Source organism: Crassostrea angulata, chromosome 5 (assembly GCF_025612915.1).
Source record: "Crassostrea angulata isolate pt1a10 chromosome 5, ASM2561291v2, whole genome shotgun sequence".
Classification (NCBI taxonomy): domain Eukaryota; kingdom Metazoa; phylum Mollusca; class Bivalvia; order Ostreida; family Ostreidae; genus Magallana; species Magallana angulata.
The window spans coordinates 33,370,200-33,383,121 of NC_069115.1; the positions used below are offsets into that span (position 1 = coordinate 33,370,200).

Below are 12,922 nucleotides of genomic sequence, written 5' to 3' on the forward strand. Positions count from 1 at the left end.
TACTTGACCTTTTGGAGAAGACAGGTCATATTTCACATTTAGTAACAATGCCTTGTTTGCAGAGATTTTTTTTCAAAAATAAATTACATTATTCCGATATTCAGGTTGCCAAATACCAATTCCTTTAGTGAAAAATCTTAAATTAAGATGCCCTTGAAATCTTAATTATCTTAATTAACTTATTTATGTTTATTTTTTGGTTAATAGTTGGAATAGTGGGAAACAGGATGTATTCAAAAATCTGAAAACATTGCTTGCGTTCGTATAATTTACAGCTTGTTATTGAAAGGAATAATTCGAATATATGAACAACATTTTGTCCTATCCTTTACAACACAAGGAAGAAAAAACATATTGGAAATTTGGTTTATGGCTGTTACTACCCTGATTTAAAGAATGCATTTAATTTTCTTCCGGTTTAAAACTGTTCAAGGATTCAGTAAGACATTTTGTGTTTCAGGTTTTAAGATTATAAAATAAAAACAAAGAGAACAATTCTTGATTAACCATTTTAGAAGTTTTCTCGGTAAATAAATCTAAGAATTATACCATTCGGCTTCTGTACCTACGTATGTTACATCAACAAAAAAAATCCAGGTTTTGTTATGTGAATTGAATCCTAAACAAATATTAAATTGTGCATCGGCGCACATTATAACAGCATTAATATCAATGAACACAACATGATTGTTGATTTGTGTGTTCAACATTCATGTCATGGGACATTAAAGATTAAGGAACTATCATATTTTCATTACTCTATTGTGCCATTACTGTGTATTCAACAAAATGGCAATTCGATAGAAAGGATCTGTAGTGTAACCATAAATGCACTGAATTAGAGGATGTAAATATTTACATACAATGTATCTCATTCATGAAAACCTTTTACATATTTGCATACATTTAGGAGAATATTGCGTATAAAAAAATCATTAAAATATTGTATATGGAGACTGAAATAATTTTAAAGTGTAATTGTCAGTTGCGTATTTTGTTTTTGCGAGTATGCATTGTAAGTGATTTAAAAAAAATCACAAAAAACAAAAAACTTTTTCTTGCCATTTACTGATGATTTCAGAAACAATCAAATATTGATTTAACCTTTTTTCTTTATATTGTTTATCACAACCAATCTGGCAGTTAACGTTATTAAAGTCAAAATTGAATATTTGAATATTTCATGCCAATCTCTTTATCCTATTGACAGCCTATGTCAATATGTATCCAAAGGAAGATTTCATAAGAAGATCGGACAAGAAATTATCTGGCTCTCTAATGATCAGGAATTTCAGTGACCGGATTTGTACGCCATCCTGCGCAAGTGCAGTACGGTTTATAAATATTGACGACGTTTGGTCATTCCTGTATGATCCCTTAAAGATATGCATAGGAAAGAAATACGATGCCGATAAGCCCGCGGTTTCCTCAAATCCGGAAGATGTTTGTTTCCCAACAGAAGCCGAATAAGACCGCCTACACACACACCCTCTGACAGTTATCTTGTATGTGGTCGACCCTGGAGCGTCCCTTCTTTCCACTTGAAACTGACAATCGTTGAATTTGAAGTCATTTTGTTGAACACTTTGTACAAAAGGATCGAAGTCGATATCAAGGCTTTGTGACCCAAACGTCAACATAACCGGTGGCAGGAAGAGTTCCGAAGCCCCGGTTGTTATTTTTGCTTCGTAAAGAGCAGGGGATACGTCATCGCCCATGGACACTGTTTAAAGAAATAATAACCACATTTCCATTCATGTTAATTAATAATAATCTTAACACTTAGTCACTATTCTGTATGAGACATACTCGTTTTTGAGAGAGAGAGAGAGAGAGAGAGAGAGAGAGAGAGAGAGAGAGAGAGAGAGAGAGAGAGAGAGAGATTATACATTGTTTCCAATCTGAAGTGTTTCGTAAAGCTTTGTAATGAATATCGGTTTTCGATTCATGCAGGTCCATAACCGTCCCTTTTGAAGCTTCGATAATGGCAGTATAGGTTTGAGTGTCTTCGTCTTTGAACTTTTGGATCCGATTAATTTTGAATCCCGTGAACCCCATTTGTCTAACCATAGTCCATTCCTCCTGTAGATAAAAAAAATGTTTAAAATATTACTATTTTACTTAATAATAAATTATATACCTATTGAAAATTAATTTTTGTCTATACATTTCATTTTTTTGTAAATCATTTCTTTATCCTCTAGTGTATAAAATAAGCTGTATTATTGATCACAGCAGAATAGACGATTTTAAAAAATAAAAAAAAAATATGGTTTTGGTAATGAGTATATTACACGCACTTACCTCAGGATCCATGCAAATAACACACGAAAGCGTGTTAATTGCAACGGTAATGAAACACATGAACAATACAGTAGATTTAATCCTCATCTTGTAGCTTCTAGTGGAATGCAGTCACAATCAAACCACGAAATAAAGGCAGTGCTATTTATGTTAGTAATAATTTGCTGAATATCTAAATTACTAGTTATGTATACACATTTTTGTAGATTTATAGTTGCAATTGCTAAATGTTTGTATTTTAATTGCAATTTTGTAAGCAATGGAAAATTGGAAATTTCAAACGATAATTAACGAAACATTTCATTTCATGTCGTTTGACCTTTATGCAAACCAGAAACGGTGATCTCATTTTAAAACTGACATTTCACAATTCGAATAACGAGCTAGATGAACATTGTACATGACTCAACGTGTAGCAAAATGCAGAACGAAATCAACTTTTGTAACCTATCTAGTGTGATTTCTTTCTATATTTGTTTCAGGGTTTAGGTCAAACAATAAGAACTGTACCTGTCTCTCTAAGATGAAATTGACAAAAGACGAAAACATAATCTATAATCCGTATCTATCTAGATAGATAATCAATTTTCGCTCGTGCTGGAGCTTCTTCATTCTCGAAGAGATAAAATACTGAAAAATACTGAATTCATGAATTCAGTTCGTCGCACGATTTCGATTCGTGTGGCATTTATATCAATAAAAATAAGTGTTTTAAGGTTAAGTGGAAAATAATAAAATGATGAATAGCTATTTCACACTTACAGAACATAAGAAAACACAGTATTATCATGTTTACCATAAACCTTCCAAGCTATAGACAATATTTAAAACCTTGCAATCCTCTACTTGATTAGTGTAAATAGATATATGCTCTCTTGTAAATGATGTACTATAAATCAGGTTGGAGACTGGTATCATGCTTTGTTGCACCGTAAAAAATATAATTCATATAGAAGTCATTAAAAGTGGATGTGAAGAAAATATGTGTTCAGATAGAAATTGTATCCGTTTCTTTTATTTTTTTTAATTATCAAATTAATCACCCAAAGTATTAAAATATTTACACAGAGCATGTTCACTAAGCTTCTAGAATATGTAGGGCTGATTTAGGTGTTACAATTATTTCATTTTTGCATGACATTTTTATAATATCAATTTTCTACAGGTGCATTAAGGTTGATATATCAGACCGTGCATGCTGCATAATTTGTAATAAATATTTGCTCGGTTATTCATAGTCCCTGAAGAAATTATCAACAGCATGTGCAATAGTTGTAGACACGTATTGACAAGTATAATTGTTTATGCATATCGTATGCATTGGTTTGTGAACTCTTTTATTTAGAGCCTGTCGTAAGTTTTGAGTGGACCTTTTGCTTAGAAAATATATAACATGTAATTTAAGCTTGATAAACTCAGTGATGAAACCAAGGGAACAATGTGTTAAATAAATGTGTTTTAAACAGGAACTTTAACAGTAGAATCAATTTGAAGGAGATGTTTAAGGAATGCTAGGGGGTTTTATACAAACAAAACCAAGGCCAATATACTACAGTATTTACCGCTCTTTTTTTAAAACTAGAATTAAAAGTTGTTAATAATATGCATGAATGGAATGGAACAATCACAAAAAGAGTTGTTAGACAAAATGAAAAGAGACATCAAATCTTTGCAAACAGAAAAAGAAGACATTGGGAACAGGATTCAATTGTTGATCTGCAATGCCGCTCCATGAAATACAATTTTGTGTCTACGTGGCTAGGTTTGGAAACAAAGAAAGAGGTTACGAAGAGCAAATTGCGGGACTACATATATTTTGAACTAAGAGTTGACTGGAAAGTGGAGTTCTGTAACGTGCATCGGTTCGGTCGATCTCAACAGAACAAAATCAGACCTGTCGTAGCGAAATTCCGGTGTAAAATTGACAGATAGTCCTAGAAAGAGCTGATAAATTAAAAGGAAGTATATTATTCTTCTATCGAAAAAAATCGAGGGACGTATCAATTCATTTTGTTATTTCAGAAATGAAGATAATTTTTCTATTGTTCGACGTATCAAAGAAAAAATGACCGGAAAATTTCATTAAATTGCGTAGCGCATTTGTGAAAAAGTTTCCCGGTCAATATTTTCTTTGATACGGCGATCAGTAGAAAAATTATTATCTTCATTTCTTATCATTTAATAAAACATTTTCAAATCATAAAATGTGAAGTGCCATTGATCAAAAATTTAAATTATGTAAGTGAAACGGCGCGTATGAATACAAAACAACAAAAGCAACAATATTCAAAATGGATGCACCTTCAGCTGATGCAGAGCTATTGAGCTGAATTTAATGGAATAAACACAAATAATGAGTTAAAATCTGAACCGGCTCATTTCAAAACGAACGGAAAATACATGTGACAGCTTGTGATATTATTCACTGTGCAGAAAGATTCTTTAAAACTGGTTTTCATGTGAGATCGCTGGAATATGCAACTGGAATCATGCAAAGAAAGGCGATCGCGTCCATAGACGAAAATAGTCGACAAAGAATAGTATGTATAAGCGACTTTTGTATACGTTGTGATAACTAGATAGCCAGTGAGGTACTTAAATGGTATATCTGTCACTTGGAATACGCCGAAGGAGTTGATGATTGCTTTACGATGCTTATTCTGATGACCGATCATGTACATGTGTAAATTTAAAACCCATCGTTACCAAATTTGAACAGTGTAGAGGCTAGAGGCCAATATGTTCGCTATAATTAATCCTAGAATTGGAACAGCCAGCCTCGTCATAAATGTTGATCGTTCATCCCAGGCAGACGAAATCGTGAGAAGACGCTTAATTTTCTATTTCGTGAATTAAATAATGTGTTTTGTTTATTTTTGAAGGTTTAACACTTATTTGTTATGTTTATAAAGGTGTATATTGCATTTTTTGCTGACAATTAAACAGACACAACTTTAAATTTTGTTGACATTGTTTATATGGGAAATTCCCGTTCTATAAATAGTGTTAGATCATAGCAGATCCAGCAAAAATTTTATTGATGCAGGTATCAAAGAAATGTTTAGACCAATCAGAAGCGTCAATATCTCATCAAACGAATAAATATTAAATGATAACTTGGTCACTACAGTAAGACTCGTTTAGTGAGATCACGGATGTAGCGAATTCTCGGATATAGCGAAGTTTTTAAGTCCTCCGTTAAATTCTTACGCGGGTATGATAAGGCAACTCTCAGCGATCGATGGAGTAATAATTCCTCTGATAGATAGGACGTCACAATAAGCAGTACAATGTCATATTTTAATCAGAAATATGTATATTTTAACTTTATCTCTGGTTTGAATTATAAAAACTAAGGGCGTAAAATGTTACTAGAAACTGTTTTAATTTAAAATAGCTTCAATTCCTCTGTATCACGTAAAAATACCATTAATGACGCTACAAGCATGTTTAATAGAGAAGATCAGTGTCGGAAGACAAATCATCGGAATGTAGTGTAAACAATGCCAAAATAAGACTTATTTAATACAGGTACCCAAGATTTAGATGAGTGTCAGTTAGGATATAATCAGGATAATACAGGCATGCATGGATATTTTATTTTATCAGCAAGTGTTAAAATGTAAGCAGATAGACCTTTTTTCATGGCTTGATCGGCCTTCCTCTGTCAGTGTGTACAAAAAAGGCAAAAGTGTAACAATACCCCGACTATTATGAAAGATGAATTTGGTAAATATCGAATTGTATGACCTAAAATACTTGGAAAGTGCTGCTAGAATCCTGTTCTTCGTTGTTGTTAATGAAAAATATGTAGAAATGTCAATGAAATTGAAGAACTTGGGGGGGGGGGGGGGGGTCCGATAAATAATGACAATAGTTATTCTATGCGATTAACAATATGATTTTAGCAGTAATACTAATAAACATGAACTAGTTGCCGAACGAATTATCGTATCATACATACAAATGAACGTCGCGGTAGTGTTACATTTTTTGATTTTTTGTTACGGTAAAAAGTGATCTATTTCATCACTGTCACGTGATACCATGGCATGGCAGCTTCAACGAACGAGTCGGTTCAGAAGTAGAAAAATAATAACTTGGTGAACACATTCACTTAGTATTAATATTCAACACCATTTTCATAAAAATAAACAGTTTTTAAATTGATCATAATTTTGACGGTCACTAAACTCGGAATTGCCTTAACCTGCCCGCGTATTAAATCATTTCAAATTTTAGGGTTATAACGAATTCGAATGTCACGAATTTACGGATGTAGCGAACTGGTTTTGAGTCCTGTAGAGGTAAGTAATAACGAATTTTAATTTTATAATGGATTTTTTTTTTTAAATTAAAAAGTAGGGACTACCATTTGACATTATATTGTTAATTTATTTTTATATAAGTTTTTCAATATTAACAATTCGATTATTAAAGTATCATAGTCATGTATTTTAATTTTAAGCCTCAATTAGCAAAATTATAGTCTGGTGAAAGAAAACATGTATATAGTGAATTCGTTATTATAACGAATTCGCTGTACGGATATAACGACTAACGGATATAACAAAGTAAATCCATAGGTCCCCAGGACTTCGCTGTAACCGAGTTTTGCTGTATAATGTTTCAAATGTGTCAAGACTTAATAAACTGCCAAACGTAAACATGTAGGCGACAGATAATGTCAAACGTATACGCACCAGATAATGTTAAATGTGTATGAAGAAAATACAGTCAAAAATATAAGCAGCAAATACAATTGGTGATCAAAGAATTGAACACATTTTAGAAAAATTAGCATAATGTGTCAAAATCATGTAGCTTCAATATCTGCATGTTAAAAGAATATAGAAAATAAAATGTGAAATGCATTGTATAAGTGTATTCGTTTAAACAGAACTTATATTGCATATTTTTAAAAATTATTATGATAAAATAACACAATCAATGCCTTTAATCATAAAATTACTGTTAACAAACTTTTATTCGCGTGCGAGAAATTCCCGCGAGGTTAGCGAGAGCCTTGTCGTGGCGAATATTTCTCGCGCAAACCAGTCCTTTTCATATGGTCGTTTTAACAACACAGGTCTCGATAAGGATAGGTCGCGAACATTAGTCGTCGCAAATAAATGTTGGTTTACAGTGTAAGATTTTGTCAAATCAGGAAACCATCGGGCTCATAAAACAACAACAGAAACATAAACCAGACAACTGGGCACATAAACCAAACTGGAACCTACTCTGAACTTAATGCAGGAAAATATAGCTGGAGGGGAAACAACCGATACTGAAAAACAGAACTCAAGCAGAAAGACAACCACAACAACATGAAATGCATTAGGGATGAAAGGACAGTAAAAACAACTGAACGCAAGGATAGCTACATAATCATAAACTATGTTGGAAATGTGGCTACTAAGTGAGATAATACGTTTGTTTTAAGCACCATAATACCATAAATTCATAAGCACATTGCAGAATGTACGTGGAAGCATCCTCAGATAGTTTAGATTCAAAATTGTGAAAATCGTGACCCCCGGGGGTTGGGTTGGGCCACAATCGGGGATCAAATTGAAATATAAAAATTAGAACTAATTTTTTTTTTCTCAGACACTAATCAACAAGGAAAGCTGAATCTTTTTTGAAAGAATCTTCAGATAATGGGAGTCAATTTTTTATATAGGAATAGATAGAGTTAATCTTTAAAAATATTCTTCTCAAAAACTGATCAGCAAGGAAAGTTGAAACTTACGTGGAAGCACCCTTGGGTAGTGTAAATTCAAATTTGTGAGAATCATGATTCTTGGGACCGAAATGTGGGGTCGAATTTTTGCATAGTAATATATAGAGTAAATCTTTAAAAATCTTCTTCTCAAAAACAAATCATCCAGGAAGGCTGAAACTTATATAGAAGCCTCCTCAGGTAGTGTAGGTTCCAAATAGTGAAAATCATGACCCCCAGTGGTAGGGTGAGGCCACTATGGGGGTAGAAAATTTACACAGGAATGTAAAGAATAAATCTGTAAAATTATTCTTCAAGGAAACTTATCAGCCAGGAAAGCTGAATTATGTGTGGAAGCATTTTCAGGTAGGGTACATTCAAGTTTTAACAAGTTATGATCCTTGAGGGTAGGGTGAGGCCGCATTGGGAGGTTGATTTTTTACATAGGAATCTATACAATAAATTATTCAGAAATCTTCCTCTCAAAAACCGATACGCCAGAAAAACTGACACTTGTGTGAATGCATCCACAGTTACATCGTCAGAACCCACGGGTTTTCTATCCGTTACACTGCTTTTGAAAGCAGTGTAACGGATTGAAAACCCGTGGGTTCCGACGATGCCTCAGTTAGAGACTGGGTTAATTTGAGTTTTATTAAATCATGATCCCAAGGGAAGGATGGGGTCACAACGGGGGAGGGGGAACACATTTTTAAAGAGGAAAATTTAGAGAAAAATCTTTATACATCTCCGTCTCAAAAACCATTTTTCTAGAGAAGCTGTACCTTTATTTTTCAAGGATTCAGTAAGATTTTTCATGCTTCAGGTTTTAAGATTATAAAATGAGAACATAGAAAGCCTTTCTTTATTCAACGACTTTAGAAGTTTCCTCGGGAATATATCTATTTGAGAAATATATTTCATTCGACTTACTTACGTACAAATGTTATCATAACACACAAAATTGCAGATTTTGTTAAGTTGAAAATGCCAAACAAATGTTCAATCGTGCTTTGATTTGAATTAATATCGATGAACTCAACATGAATGTTAGGATCTTCAATTTGTTTGTGTTTCATAAGAAATTAAAGATATGTATCATACTTTCATTACTCAATTGTGCAATTACTGTGTATTAAAAATGGCAACACGTTAGAAAGGATATGTAGAGACTGCCTTAATTAACATAAATATTAACATAAATTATATCTCATACACGAAACCGTTGACATATATTACATATATTTGGAAGAATATTCCTTATGAGAAAAAAATCATTGAGATAATGTATATGTAGACTAAAATAATTTTTAAAATGTCAGTTGTGTATTTTGTTATTGCGAGTATGCATAGAAAGAAATTTGCAAAAACATTTCGAAAGAGAATATGCATGTACCACAAAATTTGGCAAACAAAAGCTTTGTTCATCATTTATTGATGATTCAAGAAACAGCCAAATATTGATTTACAAATGTTATCTGTTTTGTCTTTATTGTTTATCAGACCCAATAAACACTGGGAGCCAAGGTTATTAAAAGTCAAAATTGGATAGTTGAATATTTCATGCAAATCCTTTAACCTTTGTTACAGCTTATGTCAATAAGTACCCGAAGATAGATTGCGTTAGAAGATCGGAAAAGTTATCCGGGTCTCTGATGATCAGGAATTTCAGTGACTGAATTTTTACACCATCTTGTGCAAGTGCAGTGCGGTTGATGAATATTGACGAAGTTTGGTCCTTGTTCGATCCTTCGTACAAATGAAAAGAAAAGAAATACAATGCCGATACGCCTGCTGTTTCCTCAAATCCAGAAGAGGTTTGTTTCCCAACAGAAGCCGAAAAAGACCGCCTACACACACACCCTCTGACAATTATCTTGTATTTGGTCCAACCTGGACCGTCCATTCTTTGCACTTGAAACTGACAATCGTTGAATTTGAAGTCATTCTGTTCAACACTTTGTACAAAAGGACTGAAGTCAATATCCAGGCTTTGTGGTCCATAAGTAAGCGAAATCCACAGTAAAAGGCGCTCAGAGGCTTCCATTGTTATTTTTGCTTCGTAAAGAGCAGAAGATTGGTCATCGCCAATGGACACTGTATAAAAAGAATACACCTATTCCCATTTGAAATAATTAATCATAACATTTATTAGTAATATTTTATTTGGTGACAAACTTTTTATTTTATTTCCAGAGAGAGAGAGAGTGAGATAGAGAGAGATGATTTTAAAATACATTGTCTCCACTCTGAAGTGTTCCGTAAAATGTTGTAATGAATGTCGGTTTTTGAGTCATGCAGGTCCATTTTAGTTCCTTTCGGAGCTTCGATAATGGTAGTATAGGTTTGAGTTTCTTCGTCTTCAAACTTTTGGACCCGATTAATTTTGAATCCAGTGAACCCCATCTGTCTAACCAAAGTCCACTCCTCCTGTAAATGACAAAGAATGTGTGTGTGTGTGTGTGTGTGTATATATATATATATATATATATATATATATATATATATATTCATAAAATTTCCCAACGTAACAACAGATAAATCAGCACAGGTTTAAATAATTTAACAATAATAAATATCCAGAATAAAATCACAAATTGATCTTATTTACTGCAAACGTTTTCGCCATTCCTGGCTTTTCAGGCAGTTATGTACAAATGATTTATATGAAACGTTAATAAGCAAATGTTCATTGTGACGTCATAATAACGTTTAAGTAGGGAACGTCAAAGTCACAGAGCAAAAAGGCGTCAAAATAATAATAATAATAGCAAATATTACAAATGATTCAATTATATCATATGCATATTATACAGTTTTCACCAAATGCGATTAAGTTTTGGTTTAAATAATTTAATAAATTAGTCTTCCTTGGCTAAGCGCAGTATTTCATTTTCATTTAGAAGTTTATAAAATGGGAATAATTTAGATTTTCCCTGGCCGCATTCAGCAAAATGTTCACGACATGGAGTATTACGAGTACTCGGGTCTTTAATCTGTTGCTTGTGGACACGAACACGCGCGTTTAGTTTCCCCGTCTGCCCAATATAAAATTCTTTGCTTGTTGGGCAAATAGCACAATAAATTACATTTTCCGATTTACAGTTCACCGACGAATTGGCGCGAATTTCCGTCATTTCCGAATTTTACTTTTTATCTATAACTCGCGGACCACTGTAGATTTTATTGCGTTTCAATATATATATATATATATATATATATATATATATATATATATATATATATATATATATATATATATATATATATATAATATTATAAAAAAAAAGCACTAAAAATAACCAACGACACGAACAATAATCTTTTGATGCGACACTTTAGATAACGAGTGTTGTTGGTTTGCTAGTGCTTCTTATATATAATATTATATATATATATATATATATTTAATTTATGGTAGAAAAATTCAATTTAATTTTAATCATTGCAGAAGAGATGTCGAGTATATAAACAAATTAAGTATGATTTGTAGATAAGTTTATTATTTACCTCAGGATCTGTGCAAATAACACGCACCAGTGTATTAATTGCAAAGATATAAACAACCAAGAACAACACTGTGGATTTAATCCTCATCTCTTAGCTTCTGGTGAAATGCAGTCACAATAAAACCACAGAATAAAATCAACGGTATTTATATCGTACATGTATGTGTAACAATTTGCCATATGTCTGATTTACTTTATACTATTTACGCATATATCTGTAGCTTTTAAAGTTGTAAAAGTTTGCAATATATGGCAATTTTGTACGCAATGAAAAATCGGAAATTTCAAACGATTATTAAGAATAGAATACTTATCTCATTTTGTTTGACCTTTAAGCCTACCAGGAGTGGTGACCTCGTTTAAAACTGTCATTTTGCAAAATTATTATGCTAACGTAAGTAACATGCATCATGCATGTCGTAAGATTTGCAGAACGAAATCAACTTTTGTAACCCAGCTGTGATACGCGATTTCTCTGGGTAAAGTCAAACACAAAGAGCCGTCTTTCTTATGGTGAAACTGACTAAAAACAAAAACATTCTCTAATTTGCGAATATTCGTCCATTCTGCGTTTCTTATTTTTGTCGAGGAGGTAAAACACGGAATTTTTTGTTTCATTTCAGTGCACGATGAATATAATTGTATATCATTTTCCTATTCGTGTGGCAACCTTATAAAATACGTGTTTTACGGTTAAGTAGAATAGATTAAAATGAATTACTTTTTTAAAGATTTACAGATCTAAAATAGATTGTTAGATAGTATTACGAAGTTTACAACAGAACTTCCAAGCCATAGACAATATTTTAAACCGCGCAATCTGCTGTCTCATGAGTGTACCTAGATTAACTCGCTTGTCCTGCATTGTAAGAAATAAAATTCATTGAGAAGCGCATTGCAGTTGGGTGTGAGGAAAATTCGTATTTAGATAAAAAAAAAATGTATTTTTTTTTTATCATAAAATTGTTGTTTTGTCGACCTCACTGCATGTTTGAGGAATAGTCGGCCTATGCAAGTTTAAGTATTCAACCAGATGATAATTATAACCAAACTACCGCTAAAACAGCTTTGCGTAAATATTTCAGTACGTTTTGTAGATCACGAACGAATGATGGTGGTGTCAATTTCAAGAAGTCTTTAAGAGAACTTTATCAAGCTGTATTAAGTACCAGCGTTGGTCATATTATATTCTCCTTAAACATTCTAAACATGTGCATGTTAAACTCACTTAAAAAAAATATTGATCCCTTATATGTTATAGATACCTACATGTTCATTGCTTTTTATCAAATATCGCGCAATAACCTCTCTAAAACGCTATCACATCTATATATATATATATATAATGTAATAAGTATGTAAAAACAGAATATTTCTTGGATTT

General features: G+C 32.6%; 2 protein-coding genes across 2 annotated transcripts; both read right to left on the minus strand.

The window, feature by feature from the left end:
- Positions 1–1,049: 1,049 nt before the first annotated feature.
- On the minus strand, positions 1,050–2,458 carry LOC128185638 (uncharacterized). The gene is made up of 3 exons (XM_052855240.1): positions 2,305–2,458; positions 1,890–2,082; positions 1,050–1,723 (listed from the first exon to the last, which is right to left on the minus strand). The coding sequence occupies exons 1-3, from the start codon at positions 2,389–2,391 to the stop codon at positions 1,212–1,214; spliced, it is 792 nt and encodes a 263-aa protein (XP_052711200.1). The 5' UTR covers positions 2,392–2,458; the 3' UTR covers positions 1,050–1,211.
- Positions 2,459–9,447: 6,989 nt separating this feature from the next.
- LOC128185676 (uncharacterized) lies at positions 9,448–11,748 on the minus strand. The gene is made up of 3 exons (XM_052855300.1): positions 11,540–11,748; positions 10,267–10,459; positions 9,448–10,126 (listed from the first exon to the last, which is right to left on the minus strand). The coding sequence occupies exons 1-3, from the start codon at positions 11,624–11,626 to the stop codon at positions 9,621–9,623; spliced, it is 786 nt and encodes a 261-aa protein (XP_052711260.1). The 5' UTR covers positions 11,627–11,748; the 3' UTR covers positions 9,448–9,620.
- Positions 11,749–12,922: the final 1,174 nt, after the last annotated feature.

Excerpts from the sequence above, each read along its gene's own strand:
- LOC128185638 (XM_052855240.1), bottom strand. The coding sequence starts at position 2,391 with ATGAGGATTAAATCTACTGTATTGTTCATGTGTTTCATTACCGTTGCA. Across the intron at positions 2,083-2,304 it reads TTATTTGCATGGATCCTGAG|GAGGAATGGACTATGGTTAG; the intron begins GTAAGTGCGTGT and ends TTTTATCTACAG. Across the intron at positions 1,724-1,889 it reads CACTTCAGATTGGAAACAAT|TGTCCATGGGCGATGACGTA; the intron begins GTATAATCTCTC and ends TTCTTTAAACAG.
- LOC128185676 (XM_052855300.1), bottom strand. The coding sequence starts at position 11,626 with ATGAGGATTAAATCCACAGTGTTGTTCTTGGTTGTTTATATCTTTGCA. Across the intron at positions 10,460-11,539 it reads TTATTTGCACAGATCCTGAG|GAGGAGTGGACTTTGGTTAG; the intron begins GTAAATAATAAA and ends TGTCATTTACAG. Across the intron at positions 10,127-10,266 it reads CACTTCAGAGTGGAGACAAT|TGTCCATTGGCGATGACCAA; the intron begins GTATTTTAAAAT and ends CTTTTTATACAG.